This window comes from Canis lupus, chromosome 28, assembly GCF_048164855.1.
Source record: "Canis lupus baileyi chromosome 28, mCanLup2.hap1, whole genome shotgun sequence".
Taxonomy (NCBI): Eukaryota; Metazoa; Chordata; class Mammalia; order Carnivora; family Canidae; genus Canis; species Canis lupus.
The window spans coordinates 38,377,565-38,401,270 of NC_132865.1; the positions used below are offsets into that span (position 1 = coordinate 38,377,565).

Genomic DNA, 23,706 nt, shown 5'->3' on the forward strand with positions numbered 1-23,706 from the left:
TGAAGCATTTTGGCATGTCTTAAAGTACAAGGTGTGAGAAGTACTTATGGGGGAAATGCAGCGAAGTAAAAGAGTCAGGAAGGCCTCATATACTGTACAAGCAGTTCCAGTTGGGCACTGCTAACAGCGGAGAGCCACTGAAAGACTTTAAACAGGAATGTTAAAATAAATCAACAACAAAACAAAAGTGATTGCTTTTCTACAGAAATCCTCCACAGCTGCATGCGAGGGGCATATAAGGATATGAGGATAGATTGTCAGGATGGTGATAATGTGGGCACAGGACTTGCCCGTGCTAGGTCTCAGAGGACTTGATAACTATACAGATGTGTTCTTAGGTTTGTGATTTTTGTGTCTGGGTAGATATTAGGAGCAAGGCTTTGGGGAAAGTTGAGGCTATTAGAGAGATCAAGTGGCTGGATTAATGTCAGGCACGGAGGATGTGGTAGATATGTAAGAGAAAGGTAAAGATTTGTTATGTGTGTATTTGTATATACACAGATGTATGTGTATATATACACACACATGTTACTCTGATATATACTTCATGTTTACTTACTTTTACATAGTTTCATAGAAACCAAAATAGTGGATGGGATTGCTCAAGAAGGTTAAGGGGAGAAAGAAGAGAGCGAAGGCGCAGCCTTAGAGACATCAGCATTTAAGAGGCAAAAAGAACATGATCTGGAAAAGGAGTCTGAGATAGATTATTAGGAGAGAAAGGAGAAAATCCAGGAGGGCTTAAAGAGGAAGGGAGTTAACATTATCAAATGCCACCAAAAGACAAAGTAAAATGATGACTCAAACAAATTCATTGACTTTACCCATCAAGAGTGTATAGATGGCCCGGGCCAGGACAATTTGAATTAAATGATAAAAGAGAAAGTCACCTTCAGTGAGTTGACAAATAAATGCAATAAAAATGCTAAATGTAGAGGCTTCTTTCTTTTGAAAATAAAATTAGACATTTTTTTCAGTTGTTATCATTGGCATTCAAATCTTGGAATGGGAGATAGAGCAAAAATGTTAAATAATTTACTGAAATTATAGACGGAAATATGTTTTCCAAAAGGAATCACATATTTGAGAAGTTGAAGCTATTGCAAAATCTAATGTCTTTGTCAACTTCTCTGATAGTTACTGGAATGAAGTAGTTGTATATGGAGATTTGATTTCCAGTCATTATCTGTGGCATACAGGTCACAGTTCCTAATAGGTCAATCTGGTGTGTGATGCCTAGATACAGAATTGCAAGTGTCAGTATCTAGATTCATAGGAGAATAACTATATATTCAGTTAACTGAATTTCTCTTTTCTTTATGAAAAATGGATTTTGAATTAGAGTATGTTTTCTAGTATTTACAGAAGTTGATATTTCATCTGATGGGTATCTTATATGCAACTGAACTGAAACTTAACTTTTCATTTGTTTTATATTTCTAGTATTTCCTATTTTGCTTATTATGGACCATAGCTGATTCATCTCACTATTATTATTGTTGTTATTATTAAATGCTCTGTCTCAGTATTTATGCTTGGGATGCAAACTTTGTGCTATGTATACAAAGATCACTTAGGCATATTCCCTCCTCTTAAGGAGCTCCCAATTTAGCTGTGTTGGGTGGGAAACAGAAACACTGTAATTAGAAAATTATAATGTTGTATTTCAAATGTTATTTTAACAGAATTTATATTGATGATGGTAATGTTATAACTGCTATCATTTACCACATGCAAGGCACTATTCTAGATGATTTGTGTAAATTATGATATTTAATACAATGGGCTGAATATCATTGTCCACATTTTATGATGAGGAACCCCAGAGAGAATATAGGCTTGTCCAAAGTCACATGGCTGGGGAGTGCCCAAGACCGAATTCAGTATGCCTCCCTGATCCTGAAGCCTGCACTCTTAACCACAAAACTAAACTGTCACTAAACCATTGCAAAGGCCTTGGAGGAGCGCATAGGACCCCAGAGAGCAGTTGTCAAGGACTGTTTCTCTGAGGAAATAAAATATGGATTTGGAGGCTCATGCCAACATTGCAACATGGAAGACAGTCTAGGCATTGATGGTGAGGGAGATCCAAGTAGACAGTACAGGTGACAGAGCTGCTGTCATTGGTTATGCTTTCTTCTGACCAACTGTGAGGCTGCTCCAAAAGGGGTGCCTCCAACTGTATCATGGACGTGATATTTACATGTTGTCTTGGAGAGTATGTCAGCATGTGATAGAGAAGAAAGGGAAGGACATCTGAATAAAGGAACAGCATATGCACATATATAGAGTTAAGAAACAGTGCGACAAATATGTGATTAAAAAATTTAGCTTAGGGATCCCTGGGTGGCGCAGCGGTTTGGCGCCTGCCTTTGGCCCGGGGCGCGATCCTGGAGACCCGGGATCGAATCCCACATCAGGCTCCCGGTGCATGGAGCCTGCTTCTCCCTCTGCCTATGTCTCTGCGCCTCTCTCTCTCTCTCTCTCTGTGACTATCATAAATAAATAAAAATTAAAAAAAAATTTTAGCTTATTTCACTCCAGTATCTAGGGAGATATGGAGCTAGATATGTGAAATGAAAACAGGATCAGCTTTATCCTGTGGCATAGGGCACCCCAGAAGTGAATCTCACCCCTGATGAGTCCTTGGTCATCAAATACATGGTGGAGAACCAGGTCAGGGGAGATCTTTCTGACTCCCCCAGAATAAAGTAGAAGCCCCGTTGTAGGAAACAGGAAAAACAAACAAGATAAATGTAATCCAAGATAAAAACATAACCAAGCCTGAACTCAGGAATTCTGTAATATTCTTTCAAACTGTGTTTATTGGGATCCAATGGTGTTGGCCACTCTCCCAAGCATAGGGGCATTCAGACAAGCCATTATTAACATGAAAGAAGGGGACAAAAAAAGTTAAAATTGTTGTATAGTATCATAATGATCCTACTAGTGTGAATTATGTTAAGCAATTAATTTGAAAAGTTAAATCTTATTATTTTGAAATATATTTTCAAATGACAAAGTTAGCAATGTCTTTACATTCAAGAAGTAACACTTGAGTTTTGTGTGAAAATTCATTCACAGCTTCTTATTTCCCAAAAGACATTACTTTGTGCAATATTGTGTATTATATTCTCAGAATGATGCTTTGTTGCTGGCTGCTATTTTCACATGCAAATTAATGGGATTCAGTGAACACTATTCAGCCTGTAGTCTAGTCCTTCAGGCACCATGACATTTAAGACATATTAAATCACCTCATCTACCTTGAAATCATTTCTTTGACCTGGAAGAGAGGACTGCCCTTTAGTGATATCTGCTGGAAGGACCAGGTATGTGAAAAAAGGAAAAATCTGGAACTATTTTGTCAGGTTGTCTGTTCTCTTTAGGTTTCCACAGATAGAAATACTATGCTTCAAAACTATAATGCTTTCTTATACATTTGGTTGCTTTTAATGCTTTTAATGAGTAGTGCAGCTGGACACTACTACTACTTGCTTTCATACTGGCTTACCTTGGACTGGTTCACACCTTCTACTGACATTATCATTGTTAGCTCATTTGTGAACATAAGTGGTTTTTGTTAATTCTAACCACAAAGCCTCTGAAATACAAAGGATTTAAATAGAATACTAACTGCCCTATCTGAGGGAAGTGAGAATTTGGTTTAGGATAATGAGGTGGAAATTATACTAAAACAAAAATCAGGAAGCATGTTTTCTGATTCAGCTTCTGGTCCTCAGTGGCTGGCAAATAATGAATGTGCCCTTCCATTGTCCTGGGCCTACTTTCCTCAGAAGGAGTTTAAAGTAAGGTGGGAGCCTGGAGACAGCACCTGCTTTGACAGCAGACACATGTGGGAGCCATTCCCCATGGCCATTTGCTTTGCTTTGAGGTGAATGAAATGTTTTGAATGAAATGTTCCAGCTCTGAAATCAACGTGTTAATACCAGCCTTGAAAAGTTAGTGTTGAGGATTAGCCAGGAAGAATATGTGTTCATAATTTACTTCTCTTCTCTTCCTTTTGCTTTTCCTTCTTGTCTTCTACATAAAGTCATGAGTTGGACTACTTGATCTATAAGACAAAAGTACTTCTTTTTCAAAAATTTATGTTCTTCAAGATTATAATAGCAGTACTTGTTTCTTATAAGAAATTGGGATATTAGAGAAAAGTACAATCTAAGTCTTTGTGTGTGTGTCTGTTCCCCTGTTACCTTCCAATTTTAACTTTGTATGAGCACCTGATGCCTTCAGTGCCTTAAGACCCATTGCTTAATTGATTTCCTCATCCTGGGGATTTTGTGAACAAGTGCAGTATAGTACGAGTTTCAGTCCAGCTTTAATTCATAGTTTGAGATGCAATTTTAATCCATTTCTGGAAAATAATGTGGAGTTGGGCTGGAAAGTTCTTTGAAGAGCAAAATGAAGAAGGTAGATTGAGAAACTATTATAAGTTTTTCCTAATATCTTCTTTGAAGTCTTTATAGCATTCTGATTTATATATAGGCACTTTAGCCATTATTGGAGATATGTAGATAAGTAGCAAACATGTGAAAAAAAAAAAAAGAGAGAAATACCAGTACTATCTACCCAGCACCAACCACCGGCAATATTCATATGAGACCTGCCCTTCCTTTCTTGTGCTCCTCACTTGGTGGTCTCAGTACAGCTAGTGATGACTTTCACTTGAACACTGCAGTAGCACCTTGCCAGGGGTGGAGACCCCTCAAAGCCACCCTCCTCACAGATTTCTGAGATGCAAATCTGACCTTCAGAGGCCCTTCAGTGACTGTGCATATTCCATGCAAGTTTGGAAAGCTTTATTAAGCCTTCCTGGCCTTCAGTGCTTTCTTACCCATGGCCTGTTTCATTCATTGAGACTACCTGCCTTTCCCTTACAAGGGTTGGAGCTTAGCCAAGTATGGGCCAGGTCTTCAGAAAAGCTACACAGAAGGAATGGATGGACATCATCATTTTCACTCTAGCCAGGAGGGTCATATTGGATGTACTAGGGTTTTCTAGAGAAACTGAACAAATAAGAAATGGAGATCAATAGGACCTTTTCAAGACAGACCAATAGAAAAGAGAGAGGGTTCATTTTAAGGAATTGGCTTATGCTTTTGTGGGGGCCAGCAAGTTTGAATTTTGAAGAGGAGGCTGGCAAGCTAGAGAACCAGGGAAGAGTTGATTTGTAGCTCGAGTCTGAAGGCCATCTCAAGGCAGAATTTCCCCTTTCTCAAGGTGCTTCCATCTTTTCATCTTAAGGACTTTAACTGATTGAATGAGGCCTTCCAACATTATGGAGGGTTTCTGTTTTATCCAAAGTCTACTGATCTTGGTGTTAATCACATATAAAATATACCTTCACAGCAACATCTAGACTGATGCTTGACCAAAATCTGGGTACCATGGCTTAGCCAAGTTGACACATAAACCACCTTTCATAACAGGTTAACATCAGGCCAGACAAACAGCAGCAGATGCTAGTCTCAAGCTCTGGCTGCATAACACTTGGTAGGCAGAAAATGAACCTGAGATCAGAAAAAAACAAAGAACATGATTGGGAATCAGGCAAGCCATGCATTGACTGATATCCTCCAACTGCTCTTCCTCAGGTCTGGAAAATGTTTTTCCAATTCCCTGAAAGGACTGTGAGATGGAAAGATAAGATGTTTTAGGGCAACAGGAGAGGTTGTGGAGAGATCTCTTCCCCTGATTCCAAGGTCTGGGCAAGCTAGACACCATGAGTGAGGGAATAGCACATACACAGCATCTGAGAAAGGAGATTGGAGGCCCGGAAGCTCTAGGAGCTGGGATCAGAGTGACAAGGGACCTGGCTGTAGGGACAGAGACAGACGGGAGGGAGGAATGCACAGGTGTGTGCTTCTAGCAAAGATGATGATGGCCGGACTGTCCGGAGTAATCCCACTCCCTCCTGCCCTTCCTGGAAACAAGGGGTGACAAGAACCTGCTTACGTTATTTCTGCAGCTTTATGCTTTTGACTTTACAATGACTTAGTTGCATCCCCACCTTCAACAGGAATGCTTTTGGCTCAAGTACAGATCTACTTGATCTTTTTTTTTTTTTTTTTTTTCATGAAGATAGGCTTTCTGCCAGGATGAATGTTTCTCACTTATGAGAAAACAAGCAGCACACTTACATAGAAATCAGCCTGTTAAGTTGGTGCTCTCTGAGAGTTCTCCTTATTTGTTTTGCTCTCTCAGTGCCAGATTCTTAGCTATAATGGCTAGGAATAGGCCCCCTTAGCTCAGGCATCTACTCATAATAAACTGAAGACCATCTCCAACCAGAGAACTAGTAGGAAGACCCACATCACAGCAGGACCAGACGAGCTGTGTGGCCTGGGTCTCACCTTCAAGAACTCAAATTTAGACTTTGGTTTATCTCCTAATGACCTATACATTCAGTCCCAGGGTAGGCTGATAGTGTCTTTCAAGAGCAACACATTCATCTTACAACTTAAACTGGACTACCCTCTGTGGACAATTACAATTTAATTTTTTTGTGTTTAAACACTCACTAGTTTAATGTTTTCAAAAAATATGCCCTGTGTTTGGCATTTATAAAATATACTGGGAGCTCATACCTCTGAGCAACATCTAGCCTCTCTATCCCTTTGTAAGGTCTTTCTCTGGACTTTCCACACAGACATGGTATAACTCCATCTAACCCACCCAGAGGCGTGTAATGGGCTGTGGTGTGGGCGTGATGTGCCCTGTTCCCTGGCAGAACTAAGTAACATGATCTTGAGCTGTGCTCATTTGTTTGAAGCTGGTTCATGCTGATGTGTGTCCATGCTTGTTCTCTGCCCTCTGTGTACAGTAGGGGCTCCTTTAAAACTTTTTGGAAGGAGCATCTTCTGGATTGAATTTGAACTAAAACCTATTTCTTATTGGTTAGAAACATCAATTCCAAATTTTTCACCGTAAAAATTGTTAAACATTTCTTCTCCAGCTTTAGCAGCTAGGGGGTGGGCAGGCCAGCCAGCCAGCCAGCCAGCCAAACTCATGTTTAACCACTGCCAGTAAGCACCATGTTCTCAGTTTTCATCTTGGTGCGTTTCCTAAAATTGTTTCTAAATTGAATTCCAGTGAACAATGAATGGGATGAAAATTGTGGTAAATAATGATTGTTATTTTTGTGAATATTATTTTATCAATATTACATATATCATAAAAGGATGAATTGTGCAGGATACATAAAAATCCAATTTTCACTCTATGCAAAGAGTGAAAATACAATGCTACAAGTTATGCTAAGAGAAGTTTTCTGTACATGACAAATTTTGTGTGGGTGAAATTGTAGGGATCCATCTTGAAAATATAGAAGCAATATGGGAAAATTAATTATATTTTTAGATAAACTTATTTACACAGAGGACAGTCTGATCCAAATTTGGTGGTCATTTGAATTCAGATGATCTTTTGGTGTAAATTCATCAAAAGGTACAGTAAATAATACTGTAAACAATGCATTATGTAATAATGCTCCATATGCAATCCTGAAATGCAGCAATTAAAATTAGTAAGGTAAGTTTTTCCTTAGCGTTTGAGTTCATAGTGTACCTGACTACACAAGTTTATGTGGTAGAATAGCAAAGAAGATCAAGTGCTAACAAGCTAACTTTGGTGCATTTGTATATGCCTTATGGGAATTTAAGTCAATGGGGAAATAATTTTTGGGTCTCTAAGTGTGCTTTGCTTCTCTGGAAGAGGTGTCCTATGGCTCCCTGAGCAGTGAGAACTGTGGATCCTGTATCTCACAGTCCCCTGAGTAATCCGTGGGACAGTGGACACCTCGCCACACAGTTCTTGTGGGAGGAGGTCTTAGTTTTGCTTGCTAGTGAATACAGGAGGGAATTTTGATAACCAACACACTTAGCACCTTGACTCTTAAATAAATCCAGTGAAGAGCTTAAAATAGCAATTTGGTGATTAGTTCAAGCATCTTTTCACATTATTTTTAATTACTTATATTACTTCTGCGCTATTTAATTGAAAACAAATTTGGAATTGACATCATTTTGTAAAAAGGAAGCTGCGCATATGCTATGATTTAGCAATCCTAATTCTAAATATGCTCCAGAGAAATATTTCTTCATGTACACAAGGAGAATAGATGCATGTTTATTGAAATATTGTTTGTGAATGCTGCAAAAAGTTGAAACAGTCAAAATAGCTGTCACTAAGGGAATATGTGAATGTAAATGTAAATGAACTCTGGCCTATCTGCACCGTGGAATATTATAGAACAATTGGGGATAAATATCTAGATCCTTATGGGTCAAGGAATGACCTAGATGAGATGCAGTAGAGGGGGAAAAAGAGGTGTTAAAAACTATGTAAAGTTTGGGATGCCTGGGTGGCTTAGCAGTTGAGTGTCTGCATTCAGCTCAGGGCATGATCCCGGTGTCCTGGAATCCAGTCCCACATCAGACTCCACACAGGGAGCCTATTTCTCCCTCTGCCTATGTCTCTGCCTCTCTCTCTGTCTCTCATGAATAAATAAATAAAATCTTAAAAAGAAAAACAATATAAAGTTTAATATCATTTTGTAAACTTAAAAATGCTAAATATTTTATATTTACCTACATTATGTTTATTTTCATATTTTTATATGTATAATGTTTCACCTTATATTTTTTCATATCCCTATATATGTGTGTATATCTGAAGAGAGGCATCACACTCAGGAGAGAGGTTATACGTAGGAAGAAAGAGACATAGCTAAAATTAAGATAGTGGCTAAAAGAGACTTTTACTTTACCTGTAATATATTTTTACATTGATTTGTGATTTGTGCAATCAAAATAAAAATGTATAAAATTATAAATAGAAGCAACTATATCAACTGAAAACAGTTGTTAATTCTGGATATGGACAATAATAAGTATTCTTTTCTTATTTGAGCTTTTCTGAATTTTTAAAAAATTCAAAGCCTAAAAAATGGAGACTAATTTATCCTTTTATATTTACTCTCTTCTTGTATTATTGGAAGCTCAATTTGGGAGGATTATTAGGATTTATGGATTGATGTGAGAGGAGAGTCCTTTCTGTAATTTAAACTTCATTTTGAAGGAAAACCAATGGGTTTAGAGTCTTTGGGTTTATATAACTTTATCCCATATAGCTTATAGGCAGAATTTCACATCATTTATAAAATTTCTTTTAAAAATATAGTACAGACACATCGAATAACAAAGTATGTTGTTTAAGCAGTGTATTCCATCTTACAAAGAGGTATATTCACAATGAGCTATTTTAATTGAATATCTTTTAAAAATTTCCATGCATCCTTTTTCTTTTTTGGTGTTGGGATTTAGTTGAATGATTTTATTTTATTTTATTTTATTTTATTTTATTTTATTTTATTTTATTTTTTTAGTTGAATGATTTTAATCATTCATTCTGTAGGAAAAATCTCCTACAGAATTTGAACATATTCTTTCAGAGTCAACTTAAGAGAAATGTAAAATGATAGAATTTTAAGGTAATCTTATAAAGATTTTTGAGCCAAATATTCTAAAATAGAACTATTTTTTATGCTGTTAAAAATTTTTATTTTGAGAAATTAGTTGAGGGGAAGTAGATATTTTGTTTTTTGTTTTTGCTTTTGTGTTTGTTTGTTTTCCTGGCACATTAATGCTCTGTAAAAATTTTCTATCATTTCCCTCTTATTTCCAAACAAATTATTTCATCTTTCTCATGTGCTTCCCACATTGATGATACAAACTCAGGTCAAATAAACTTATCAGAATGACACTTTATTGCCTAGATAACTAAAAAGTCAGGAGGTAAATTTGGTCCAGGCATAGCTGGAGGCAGAGCTTTGTTTTCTTCTCCCATACTTTGGCCCTATTTGTCTCTGGTTTTATTCTCCAGCCTGGACACTAATAGCCCTAGATGCTCACTTTTCATAATCTCTGATCCCAGACAAAGAACGTAACTTTATTTTATTCAGCTATTCAACACTCATGAATACTCCCAATTTGCTTTGCTTGAGTCATATGCTCCTCACAAAAGAAACCGTGTGTCCGGGGGATCCCTGGGTGGCTCAGCGGTTTAGCGCCTGCCTTCTGCCCAGGGCATGACCCTGGAGTCCCGGGATTGAGTCCCACGTTGGGCTCCCGGCATGAAGCCTGCTTCTCTCTCTGCCTCTCTTTCTCTCTGTGTCTCTCATGAACAAACAAATAAAAAAAAAAAAAGAAAAGAAAAGAAACAGTGTGTCCAAGGAGACCGTTGTCTGGCCTTAGTCACCTTCTTGAAGGGCACATGATTGACATTCCCATCAAAATCACAGGGAGTGAAGTGGGTTCTTCTCTTACTGATAGAGGGTTCTTCTCTCAGACCAATACCTAAGTTGACTATCTGTGCATAGTATTTTGTTTGCTGCTCTTTTGTACTACTAATACTTTATATACTAGTGCTATAATTACTATAAATTTGTTTGTAATCCTCAATTCAACTGTGCCTGCTCAGTGGTAGAGACCATATAGTGCTCATCTTTGTGTCCCTGTTACCTAACACAATATGTGGCATGTAGTTGGCACTCAATAATTTATACACTGAATAAAATGATAAATGTATTAATTGATGAAAGAGAATGTTAGTTGTCTCTCTTAAACTCATCGCTTTGTTGATTTGTTTTAATACTTCCTTCTAAGGCTGTTGTATTTCTGGACTATAAGAAAAATTAACTAATAATAACTTTGCCTAAATCCAAGTGATGGTGTTATGTTGATAAGTGACATCTGATCTATCAATATTGTCCAAACTATTTATGCTCAATTACCATGTTGCCATATATAGAATTTGTTTTGGTGTCATACAAATATGACCTAAAGAAAATGGTACAACTGCTTTTAAATACTTGAAGAGCTCTGTAACTAGTTGCACTTGTCTGGCATCTTTGGCCTAGCATATAACACCTGATACACATAATCTGTGGTAAACAATGTACCTACCTAATGATTAGTGCAAAATATACCTAGTTCTGTCTTAGGTTTAGTCCTTTAGTATTATAATTTGATTATAAAAGGAGAATTAGTTTTCAAGCTTCTAGAAATAATAACACCAATGAAATCCACATACTATAACATTTCTCCTCCTTTTTATGTTCACAGAGACTTGAGGTTTAACAGAATACGAGAAATTCCTGAGAGTGCCTTCAAGAAACTCAAGACTTTGAACACTCTGTGAGTACTTATTGCTTATCTGTGAAGTTTCTAAAATTACAAGCTAGTTGGATTGCAGTTTGCCATGAAAAGTCATTTGGAGGGCAGCCTGGGTGGCTCAGCGGTTTAGCGCCGCCTTTGGCCCAGGCCAGGGCCTGATCCTGGAGACCCAGGATCGAGGCCCACGTCAGGCTCCCTGCATGTAGCCTGCTTCTTTCTCTGCCTGTGTCTCTGCCTCTCTCTCTCTCTCTCTCTCTCTCTCTCTCATGAATAAATAAATACATAAAATCTTTAAAAAAAAAAGGTTATTTGGAGAGTAAAAGAACAGCTAGTATAGGAGTGAAACCTTGCTAATTCTTGTAACTAAAAATTCTCTGCTTCTTTCCAGTGCCTCACTGCCTATATTTTTGCTACCTTCTGAATCTGGGAGATATTCCTACTTATCTAATTGTCTTTATGTTATGTTTGTTTAGAAAAGATTCATGGATGAAGAGAAAGAATAGTTAAATAATTTGCTTATGGGTCCCCTAGCCAAAACAATAGACATGGAATTAAAACTCATGATCTGTGACTACAAAGTCCATGCTGGCGAACAGCATGCCATTGGATATTCTTATTCTGAATACCACAAATATCCTTAAAATCATGTATTTAGAGGAAAAGTTACAACTTTATGGCTAAGGTATGATAAAAATTTTCAATGTGTAGAACACTCACTTTATTTATTTATTTATTTATTTATTTATTTATTTATTTATTGTGTGTCTGCCTTTGACTCAGGTCGTGATCCCAGGTTCCTGGAATCGAGTCCCACATCAGGCTTCCTGCAGGAAGCGTAATTCTCCCTCTGCCTATATCTCTGCCCCTCTTTGTGCCTCTCATGAATAAATAAATAAAATCTTTAAAAATATATGACAACTAACTGCTATAATGGAGGAAACTGGAATGCTATGAGAGATGATGACAGGGAGCTTAGATGTATGAACAGTGCTCAATATTTAAAATTATTTATTCTGCATTTAGATTAATCCATAGGTTGAAATTTCTAGAAGTTAAGAATATTCAGTGCTTTTTGAACTACATGGGTTAGTTTTCTTGATATAATATTTTCATAAATGAGTTAACATTTTCATCCTAGCTGAATTTATCACCATATTATAGCCAACTTTAGGGTTGAGATTATGACTTTATGCTTGTACTTTTCCTACCTGGTTTCTTCCCAATAACTTTGCCTGAATATGTTATCTCAGTATCTCTGGTTGGGGTGATATAAGAGCATAAGGAAGTAAGAGCTGCAAGGTTTATTTGTAATTTAACAATAAAGAAGTTGTTCTCAAACCTAATAGGTAAAATGTTTACTGGAGAACTTGTGGACACACTTCTTAGAAGGGACCCCAAAATTAGCATTTTAACAAGTATCTCTATGGGGTCTGACACTTGGTGAACACATCATTAAGCCTTCTGCCACTATCTAGTGAAATACTTAGGTGATGGAAAAGCAAACATCTTAATTTATCAAATTGTTAATGTTATCATGTTTTATCTAATCTTTTCTTTCAATATAGTTGCCATTTTATTATTTTTTTGAGGAATGTAGGAAAGTGATAATTTTATTGTAGTTTGGCCACATTTTGGAGTTACAGCACACAATACTGTAATTATTAATGAACAGTCTGCCTCTTCAGTTGGTAGAAACAATACTTATTATTAATTTGTTTCTAAATATTTTTGTTAAAAAAACGAAATGAAATAATTATCATTTGTGGTGTTAATTACAAGCCTCATTGTATACTGGCTGCTTTATGTACATTATCTCCATTTCTTGCTGCCTCACTGTGTGTGATAGATGTTATTATTTCTATTATACCGATTAGGAAACTTGAGACTCAAACTATAATGTAATTTACCCACATTCATACATCTAGAAAGGGGCAGAGTCAGGATTCACACACACTTTGATCTGTTAACTGCCGATTCATAAGATTTCTCATGATGGCTTTCAGGAAGGCTAGATCTGTGGAATAACAGATGATGGATCACTCAAGTAGTAAATTGTGGAAGAGGGAAAGAAGTGAGGTCAGAAGTGGGACACTGAAAGCCTACTGGGATTGGAGGGAACTTGTGCTATAGCAGTGTGGAAACTCAATGAGTTTTGAGGACAACATAGTTATAAAGTATGTTGATGAAAGTTAGAAAAAAGTAAATCTTTTAGCCAGTATAATTACTGAGTTGCTTGTCATATGTTGTTGTTGTTCTTGTTTTTTAAACTCTCAAATTACCAAATTTTATAAGGAAATCTGAATTTTTAAAATATTTCTCAAATAAAATATAATTATGAGGTAAGATATTATGTTTTATTTAATGTGATGAGAAATCTTCACTATGCCTCATTTTATGAGAGCTTTTTATCATGTTAATGAATCACCAGTCACTATTTCATTTATTTGTTTTTATTTAAAGATTTGGCATACTGTTTTCTTTTCTCTCAAGACTTTGAAGGATTGATGTTTAATGATTTGCCAAAGGTGTTACTCTGTAAATAGCCAAAGCTTTAGTTAGGATATTTGATTTGTCTGTAAGGTTATTCTGTGATGTAGCAAGGGAACAAAGCTTCCTGCAGTAAATATTAGCATAGTTTTCTAGCTGGGGGTATGCAGAAATTTTAAAACAGGCATTAATTTCTGGGATAATAGAAACATGTAGATTAGATTTTGGCTTTCCACCCATTATTAGTAATAAGACTGGTTGGATCAATTTGTAACTTATTTACTTTGTGACTTACTTTTAAGGAGAAAAAATAACTACACGTGGTTTATGCCGATCTAGCCAGTATCATACAAACCATCCAGGTGGAAAAAATCTCAAAGATCTGAATAAAATACAGAAAGCAACTTTTTGAAAGTTAGGATGGCAATGAAGGCAGCCAGGACTTGAGAAACTAAAATCTGGGAAAGAAAGGAAGCTCACTAAGCTGACTCAAACCTTCTGGGAAAGTTCCTTCTCTGGGCTTTTGCCAATTCAAGTGCAGACCATGGAGGATTAAGAGAAAGCAATGTCCTGTATTTCATGGCAGTTTCACTGGACTGGGAAGACAAATATTGGAATTTAAGGTCATGACTACAACCAACACTAGAAGGTCAGGACACCTGAGAGAAGGCAGCTGCAGAATAATGAGGTGAAGATTTTGCCATCCATTTCAATAGAGGCATTTGCTAACTTGAACTGAAACACATAGGGAGAGACTACCAGTAAGCCAAGGATAAAGCAGCTATTAAGACTTAAAAAGCCAGACAGAGATTTTAGGCATTTCAAGGTACCAGAGAAACAAAAATAAGGGTTTCGGGTCCATTGCAGAAAAAAGCCCCTGATAAATACTCGTGGTTTTATTATTTTTAAAAAATATTTATTTATTTATTTATTTATTTATTTATTTATTTATTTACTTATTTAGAAGGAGAGTAGAGGGAGAGGGACAAACAGATGGCAATACAGGCTCGATCTCATGATCCTGAGATCATGACCTAAGCGAAAACCAAGAGTTGGGTGTTTAGTTGACTGAGTCACCCAGGTGCCCCAATGCCCTGGTTTGAATTCTGTACTCCTAAAGAGCTATGCCCTAGAAGCAGTGGTCCATCTAGACTGGGTGAAGGTGATCTTCCATATTCTGTCTGCCTCCTAAAAAAAAAATCCAACCTTCTCTGAAAAAATATAAAATGATCCAAACCCTCTACAGCTTTTCACTTGTAATGTCTAGCATCCAATGAAAGATGTCCAAACATGCCAGGAAAACCGAGAGAATAAAAGATAACTGAAAAAGCTATGTTTGTTTAAGATTTTGAAGTTGTAAAACACAGACTTTAAAATAACTAGAATTAATGTATTTAAGGAAATATCTGAAATGATAGAAATTTTCACCAGATAAAAGGAAATTACTGTTTTTCTTAGAACTAAAAAGCTCATGGCATTTAAGAATTGAGTGGATTGGTTCAATCATAGATTAGTGACAGAAGGGAGAATCAGAGTTCTAAAAGATAGGTCATTAAAAATTAACCAAATGGAAGCCCACTGGGAAAAAAGATGGAAAACACAGAAAAGACAGTAAAAAGTAGGGACATGACAAAAATATCTACTTGGAAGGTGATAGGGAAAATAGTACAGGGGCAATATTTGAAGAAATTTTAAAACCAATATTCCTCCAAAACAAAAGATATCAAGTTACAGACTCAAGAAACCTTATGAAACTATGTAGGCTAAATATACAGAGAGTTATACTCAGCCACATTATTATACTCACTGAAAACCAAAGACAAAGGGCTCATTTAAAAAATATTTTTAGGTAAACATACACTATCTTTCAAGAAATAACCATGGAAATGGTGAAACAATGGAAAAGCATTTGGCTAAAAATAAATAAATAAAATAAAATAATGGAAAGACCTGAATTCTATTCACAGGGAAATCAGCCTTTGACAATTAAGGTAAAACAAACAGACATTTGAAGACAGTGAACAGTATCAGGAATGGAAAAGAGGTCATGACTTCACATCCTACAGTCATTTAGACACACAAAGAGAGATTATTATGAGTGACTTCATGCCATTATATTTGAAATTTTTGACTTAATGGGATAAATTCTGCATAAAACACTAAACTGATACAGGGAAGAATTCTCTTAAAGGTATTGAATTCCAGACAAAGAGACAAAACTAATTAAAATTGTTTCCCCAAAAGAAAACTGCAGGCTCAAATAGCTTTACCAGAAAATTATTTAAAATATTTTCTAAAAAATTAAAATAATTCTGACTTTGCCAGAACAAAAAGTACTTTTCAATTTATTTTATGAAGCCAGCATCTTGATAGCAAAATGCAGAAAAGAAAATTTTAAGTAAATTACTCTCAAGAATATAGACATGAGGATACTACATACAATATTAGCACAATGATTCTAGTAATATATGAAAAAGATCATGACCAAGTTGGATTTATTCTAGAAATTCAAGCTTTGTTTTACACACAAAAATCAACATTATTATAAAAAAGTGAAAAAATCGTATTTCAACAAAAGCAGAAAACACTTTATAAATTCAACTTACTGAAATTTAAAAAATATCTCATAGCAAGCTATGAATAGAAGGGAAACTCCTTTATTTGATAGAGTAGATCCACTAAAAATCAGTAATAAACATTCTACTTAACAATTAAATAAACACTTTCCTCCTAAAATGAGGAATGAGAGATGAATACTCATTCCTAATATTTACATTCAACATTGTATTGGAAGCCTTATTTTTTTCCATAAATCAAGTTAAGAATAAAAAATGATAAGGATTGGAAAAAATAATTAAAATAGTAATATTTACCTATGTCATGTTTATGTATATATGAAATACAAAGGAATATTCAAGCTGGCTACTAAAATTGATAACTCAACTTGTCAATACAGAAAATCAAGTGTATTTCTGCATTCTAGTAAAAACCATTTAAAAAATGAAAACTTTTGTGATATAATTTGCAATAACATTAAAAATGTTGATAAGTAGAAATAAATGCAACAAAGGCCATAATTCTATGAGAAAACTATGACAGATTACTGGAAGAAATTAGAGAAATTTGATATAAATGAATACATATATCATGATTATGAATTGGAAGACTTGATAGGGTTACATTATCACTTCTTTTCAATTTGATTTATAGATCCAATGCAACCCCAATCAGATTTCAGCAGGCTGTTTTGAGAAAGTTTATGAGCTGAATCTACAAAAGACCACACATAGCTAGTCAAGTATTAAAGAAAAATGAAGTAGAAAGATTTTTACTAAATATCAATATTTATTATAAATAAATTACAGGTGTGGGGATTGGTTCAATGATAAAGAAACAAATGAAACAGAAGAAGAGTCCAGAAACAGACCCACATGTAAATGGTCACCTGAAATGTCACTAATGTGTACTGCATTGCAGTGAGAAAATGACAATTTTCTAATAAATGGTGCAGAGTTATTTGAATATCCATGATTCAAAAGATAGATTTTGGCACTATTTCATTACTTTGCTCCACATAAAATAATCAGTTCTAGATGGATCATAGCTTATGTAAAAGGGAAAAATAATAAGGATTCTAGAAGGTAATATAGAAAAAACATCTTGGGGGACAAAGAGAAACGAGGCCGGAGCTGCGGGCGCTTTTTCTGCCCACGGTGTCTCAGATTCATTCTTAAGGAACTGAGGACTTAATCTTCCAAAATGTCAAAAAGGCCATCTTATGCCCCACCTCCCACCCCAGCTCCTGCACACAAATGCCCAGCACACCAGGGTTTGTGGGATACAATCCATACAGTCATCTCGCCTACAGGCTGGGAGGGAACCCCGGGCACCAACAGCTGGGGCACGGCATCCTCTGGTATTACGATTCCAAAACCCCCAAAGCCACTGATAAGCCTCTGATGCCCTACATGAGGTACAGCAGAAAGGTCTGGGACCCAATAAAAGCTTCCAACCCTGACCTAAAGTTGTGGGAGATTGGCAAGATTATTGGTGGCATGTGGCGAGATCTCACTGATGAAGAAAAACAAGAATATTTAAACGAATACGAAGCAGAAAAGATAGAGTACAAGGAATCTATGAAGGTCTAGCATAATTCCCTCGCATCCCTTACTTACATAAATTCGAAAAGTCGTGCAAAAGCTGCTTTAGAGGAAGAAAGTCGACAGAGACAGTTTCGCATGGAGAAAGGAGAACCTTACCTGAGTATTCAGCCTGCTGAAGATCCAGATGATTATGATGATGGCTTTTCAATGAAGCCTACAGCCACTGCCCATTTCCAGAGAAACCACTGCCTCATCAGTGAAACCCTTAGTGAGAGTGTGGTGCCAGACGTTCGGTCAGTTGTCACAACAGCTAGAATGCAGGTCCTCAAACGACAGGTCCAGTCCTTAATGGTTCATCAGCGAAAACTAGAAGCTGAACTTCTTCAGATAGAGGAGCGACACCAGGAAAAGAAGAGGAAGTTCCTAGAAAGCACAGATTCATTTAACAATGAACTTAAAAGGTTGTGGGGTTTGAAAGTAGAAGTGGATACGGAAAAGGTTGCCGCTGAAATTGCACAGGCCGAAGAGCAGGCCCGCAAAAGGCAAGAGGAGAGGGAGAGAGAAGCAGCAGAGCAAGCTGAACGTAGTCAGAGCAGCACGGTTCCCGAGGAAGAGCCAGGGGAAGAAGGACGACGAAAGCATCCCCATGGAGACAGAGGAGACACACCTTGAAGAAGCAACAGAAAGCCAACAGAACGGTGAAGAAGGCACGTCTACTCTTGAGGACAAGGAGAGCGGGCAGGAGGGGGTGGACAGTATGGCCGAGGAAGGGACCAGTGATAGCAACACTGGCTCAGAGAGCAACAGTGCAACAGTGGAGGAGCCACCGACAGACCCACACCAGAAGATGAGAAGAAAGAATAACTGTTGCCTTGTTTTATGTGTTCTAAATACTTTTTTTAAATGAAAAAAAAAATGTTTTTTGAGTTTAAAAAAAAAGAAAAAATGAAAAAAAATCTTCATACGCTTAGGACAGACAGACGATTCTCAGAGGTCACAAAAGCAGTAACAGTAAAGAAAATTCTTGATAAATTGGATTTCATTAAAATTAAGAATTTCAGCTAACCAGAGACACCTTCATGAATAAAAAGAGAAGCTATAGTCTGGGATATTTGCAGTTATGTATATCCAATAAAGGATTTATATCAGGAACTCTTACAAATCAGTAAGTAAAAGACAAATACCCCAACTAAAAAATGTATAACATCTTGGAACAGCCATTTGACAAATTATAACATGCAAATGTCCAATAAACACACATGAAAATGTATTCCACATCCCTTTGCTTCAGAGAAATGCAACATAACTATAGGATACCTCACACCTTCATTACAACAAAAAAGAACCCTAATCTATTCACCTATAATGGAGCTAATAGAACTCTTATAAACTGCTGGAGTGTAAATTGGTTCAGTTATTTTAGAACACTGTTGGTAGTATCCACTGAAACTAAATACATGTAGATCTGGTGACTCAGAAATTGCACATCTAAACATAATCCACAAAAGGAAATACATATGTATTTCAAAAGTTATGTATAAAAACTTGGTAGAAATTTGCAACAACGTGGATGGAACAGAGGGTACTATGCAAAGTGAAATAAGTCAATCAGAGAAAGACAATTATATGATCTCACTCATATGTGAATTTAAGAAACAAAACAGGATCATAGGGGAAGGGAAGGAAAAACAAGACAAAATCAGAGAGGGAGATAAATAATAAGAGACTCTTAATCATAGCAAACAAACTGAGGATTGCTGGAGGGAAGAGGGGTCAGGGAATGGGGTAACTGAGTGATGGATATTAAGGAGGGCACACGATGTATAATAAGCACTGGGTGTTATAAAGACTGTTGAATCACTGAACTCTACTTCTGAAGCTAATAATAAACTATTTGTCAATTAATTGAATTTAAATAAATTAAAAGAATTTGACAGAAACATTATTTGTAAAATACTGAAAGCTTGAGAAAAGCCAAATTATCCATAAATAAATTGCAGTAAATGTTGGGAGAATTATGCCAGACATGTTATGATTCCATTTATGAAAATTTCAAAACCAGCTCAAACAACATGCAAGTTTTTTGATGTTGATAGAAGCTGAGGTTTACTAGCTGGAAGAAGGCATGAAGGAGGTTTCAATGATGTTGCAAATGTTCGGTTTCTTGGTTTGTGTGGTAGTTACATGAGTATTTTCATTTTTTTATACAAAAATATCAAGTGGTAAACTTAAGAGGTCATTAAAATATTCACCATAAATTGATAGCCATAAGTAAACAGTATTTTTTTAAAAGATTTTATTTATTTATTTGAGAGAAAGTGATAGTGAGAGAGAGCAGGAGCAGTGGGAGAGAGGGAGAAGCAGGTTCCCAACTGAGCAGGGAGTTCAACTCAGGGCTGGGTCTTGAGGGATCATGACCAGAGAGATCTCCTGGGATCATGACCTGAGCTGAAAACAGCTGCTTAATCAACTGAGCCACCCAGTTGCCCCAGTAAACAGTATTTTAGTGGGAATATTATACCCAATTTCTTCTCTCCTTTTTACTTTTCTGTATTTTCCAAATTGTGTATAATGAATATATAGTAATTAATATATATATATTTTTAAGATTTTTATTTATTTACTCATGAGAGACACAGAGAGACAGACAGAGATACAGGCAGAGGGAGAAGCAGGCTCCATGCAGGAAGCCCGATACAGGACTTGATCCTAGGCACCCTGGGATCACGACCTGAGCAAAAGGCAGACACTCAACCCCTGAGCCACCCAGGTGCCCCTAATTAATAATGTTAAAGAGAGGTAGAAACTATTGAAAAAAAAAAAAAGATGAACAGCTTAAACCTACTAGCCAGTCAGGTCCTAGTAAACTTAAAGTTATGCAAAATTAAATATAGAACAAACTATATTCATGTGAGCCAGCACAGTTAGAATTACACAACTAGATCTGATTGCAAAGGAGAGGACGAGAGAAAGAGGAGCACAGAGAAGGAAGGCACAAGGAGAACCATTGCTTTGGAAAACGAGAGGGGCTGAATTTTGTGAATTCTTGCAGCCAGCAGGGCTTAAAGCCTGGAGTTGTAAAGGTCAGCAGGGTTGGGTGGGAAAGAGCCCAGAGGGCACTGTCCTGCTCCTGGAGAGAAGGCAGGCAAACAACCAAGGAGCAGATAGCATGGAGACAGTGATCTGAGGAACTCCTAGGGCACACAGAGGAGAGATCACTCTCTCTTCTTGGAACACATCCCTGAGAGGCAGCATTCATGGAGACACCTCTCCAGAACAAAGGAGTCAGCTGGTGCCATTTTCCTCCCACACTCCAGCACAAACACAGCCATGTGTGAGAAGCGTGCACAGCCTCATGTTGGCTGCCTAACTTATTTACATCAAGCCCCACCCCCTGTATTCTGGCAGGACAGCCCTTCTCAGTCAAACGTGCCTCAGTCCCAGTGTGGTGGGCCTCTCCCCCAGAAGACCAGCACAAGCCCCTGCCCATACCACATCTCCTGACCAGACAGTTCTACAGGGCCTCAGTTCTGGTGGAGCTGGTGTCAGGACTCATTTCACAAGCACACCACAGCACACCTAGTCACAATTGGCCACATTTAGGCCAGGGATCAAATACTGCCCATAGCAAAAACACAATAGCAGGGTGCAGGCGACACACACTACAGACACTCCCTGAAGCCCCTGGCCATGAGCACTACATGACCTTTTCTTCATAAGGCCATTATTTTCAGGAGTAGGAGACATAACTGGCTTTTCTAGCACACAGAAGAAGGCAGAGACCTAGACAAAATGCCAAGATGGAGGAATTTATCCCAAATGAAAGAACAAGATAAAGCCAAGGCCAGAGATTTAAGCGAAATAACATGCCTAATGGGGAACTGAAAGCAACAATCATAGGGATACTCACTGGATTTGAGAAAAGAATAGAAGACATTGGAGACCCGTACCCATAGAGACAAAAGAGTTTACAAAGAATCAATCAGAGATGAAGGATGCAATCAATAAGTGAGATTGGAAGCAGGCATGACACAATGAGCAGCAGGCTGGGAGAAGCAGAGGAATGAGTTAGTGACTTGGAAGGCCAGGTGATGGAGAGCACTGAAGGTGAACAAAAGAGAGAAAGAAGAATTAGGCAACACAGGAATAGACTTAGGGAATTCAATAACTCCACCAAATATAGTAATTAATTACAATGGCAATAAATACATATCTATAAATAATTACTTTGAGGGGCTCCTGGGTGGCTCAGTTGTTTAAGTGTCTGCCTTTGCCTCAGGTCATGACCTCAGGGTCTTGAGACTAAGCCCTCTATTGTCCTCCCTGTTCAGTGGGGCATCTGCTTCTACCTCTCTCTCTTCCCTCTCCCCCTGTTGGTGCTCTCTTTCTCAAATAAATAAATAAAATCTTAAAATAAATATTACTTTAAATGTAAATGGACTAAATGCTCCAATCAAAAGAACAGGGTGTCAGAATGGATAAAAAACCAAGACCCATCTATATGCTGCCTGCAAGGGACTCTTTCTAGACCTAAGGACACCTGCAGATTGAAAGTGAGGGGGTGAAGAATGAATGTCAAAAGAAAGTCAGAGTAGCAATTCTTCTATCAAACTAGACTTTTTTATTCATATATGTATATATGTATATATTTTAAAGATTTACTTGTTTATTTTAGAGACAGAAAGAGAGCATGAGTGGGAGTAGAAGGAGAGGGAGTGAGAATCTCAAGCAGACTCCACATTGATGCACAGCCCAATATGGTGCTCAATCCCATGACCCCGAAATCATGACCTGAGCAGAAACCAAGAGTTTGATGCTTAACTGATTGCATCCACCCTGGTGCCCCTGTTCCAATATTGTTTATATCCTACTTGGTATCAGTGTAGTACTGGCCTCATGATATGTTCCCTCTATTCCATTATTTTTAAGATTTTGACAGTGTCATTAATTATTTTTTAAAAATATTTGGTACAATTCACCAGTGAAATCCTGTGGTCTTGGGTTTTTCTATGCTGGGAGATTTTTTATTCCTATTTTTTATTCCTATTCAACTTTCATTCTTGTTATTAGACTAAGAAGATATCATATTTCTTGGATTCAAGGTTCATATCAATATTGGTAACTTAGTGTTTTTAGGAATTACCTGTTTTTTCTAAGTTAACTGAATTGTTAGTATATAATTGTTTATAGTGATCTGTTATCACACTATGTATTTCTGTGATTATTTGTTGTATTGTTTTCTTTTCCATTTCTTATTTTGCTTTTTGAGTTTTTTTTTTTCTTAATTTAAAGCTTTGACAATTTTGTTTATTTTTTGGGGGGGAGAACTATAACATTACTTTAAATGTTATATTACTGTTTATTCTGGTCTTTATTTTATTCATTTCTGATTTTTCTTTGTTATTTTTTTCCTCTACTAAATTTCAGCTAAGTTTCTTCTTTTTCTAGTTCTTTGTGGTGTAACATTGTTTATTTGAATTTTTTTTATTAATACAAGCATTTATAGCATAACTTTCACTCTAACATCTAATTTTGCTGCATCCCATAGGTTTTAGAATATTGTGTTTTCTTTTTCTTTTGTCTTTAGACATATTTTGATTTGCCATTTGATTTCTTATTTGTCCCATTGCTTGTGTAATCATGTGTTAATATTTACATGTTAAATATTTAATATTTACATTTTAGATTTTCAAGTTTTGTTTACTATTGATTTTTAGTTTTGTACCATTGCAGTTAGAAAATATACTTAATATGATTTCAGTCTTCTTGAATATGTAAGATTTGTTATGTCTCCTTTTATGTGATTAAGGGTATTCTTCTGGGTGGACTTGAAGAAAATGTGTATTCTCATTTTTCTTGGAAAAAGAATCTTTTAGAACCTTGTTTTCTGAAGTATGCTTCAAGTAAAAATGTTCTTGTGG

At 36.7% G+C, this 23,706-nt stretch overlaps 1 protein-coding gene and 1 pseudogene across 10 annotated transcripts in view; both read left to right on the top strand.

Moving 5' to 3' along the window:
- PXDNL (peroxidasin like) overlaps window positions 1-23,706 on the top strand; it is a 429,120-nt gene that overhangs the window by 137,838 nt on the left and 267,576 nt on the right. For all 10 annotated transcript variants that reach the window (XR_012020205.1, XR_012020206.1, XR_012020207.1 and 7 more), the window contains exon 2: window positions 11,145-11,216. Coding sequence is in view for 6 of the 10 variants with exons in the window: in XM_072804658.1 (XP_072660759.1) it covers window positions 11,145-11,216 (72 nt within the window). In the remaining 4 variants the exon portion in view is untranslated. The remainder of the gene's footprint in view (window positions 1-11,144; window positions 11,217-23,706) is intronic.
- LOC140620024 (SWI/SNF-related matrix-associated actin-dependent regulator of chromatin subfamily E member 1 pseudogene) lies at window positions 17,427-18,649 on the top strand (annotated as a pseudogene).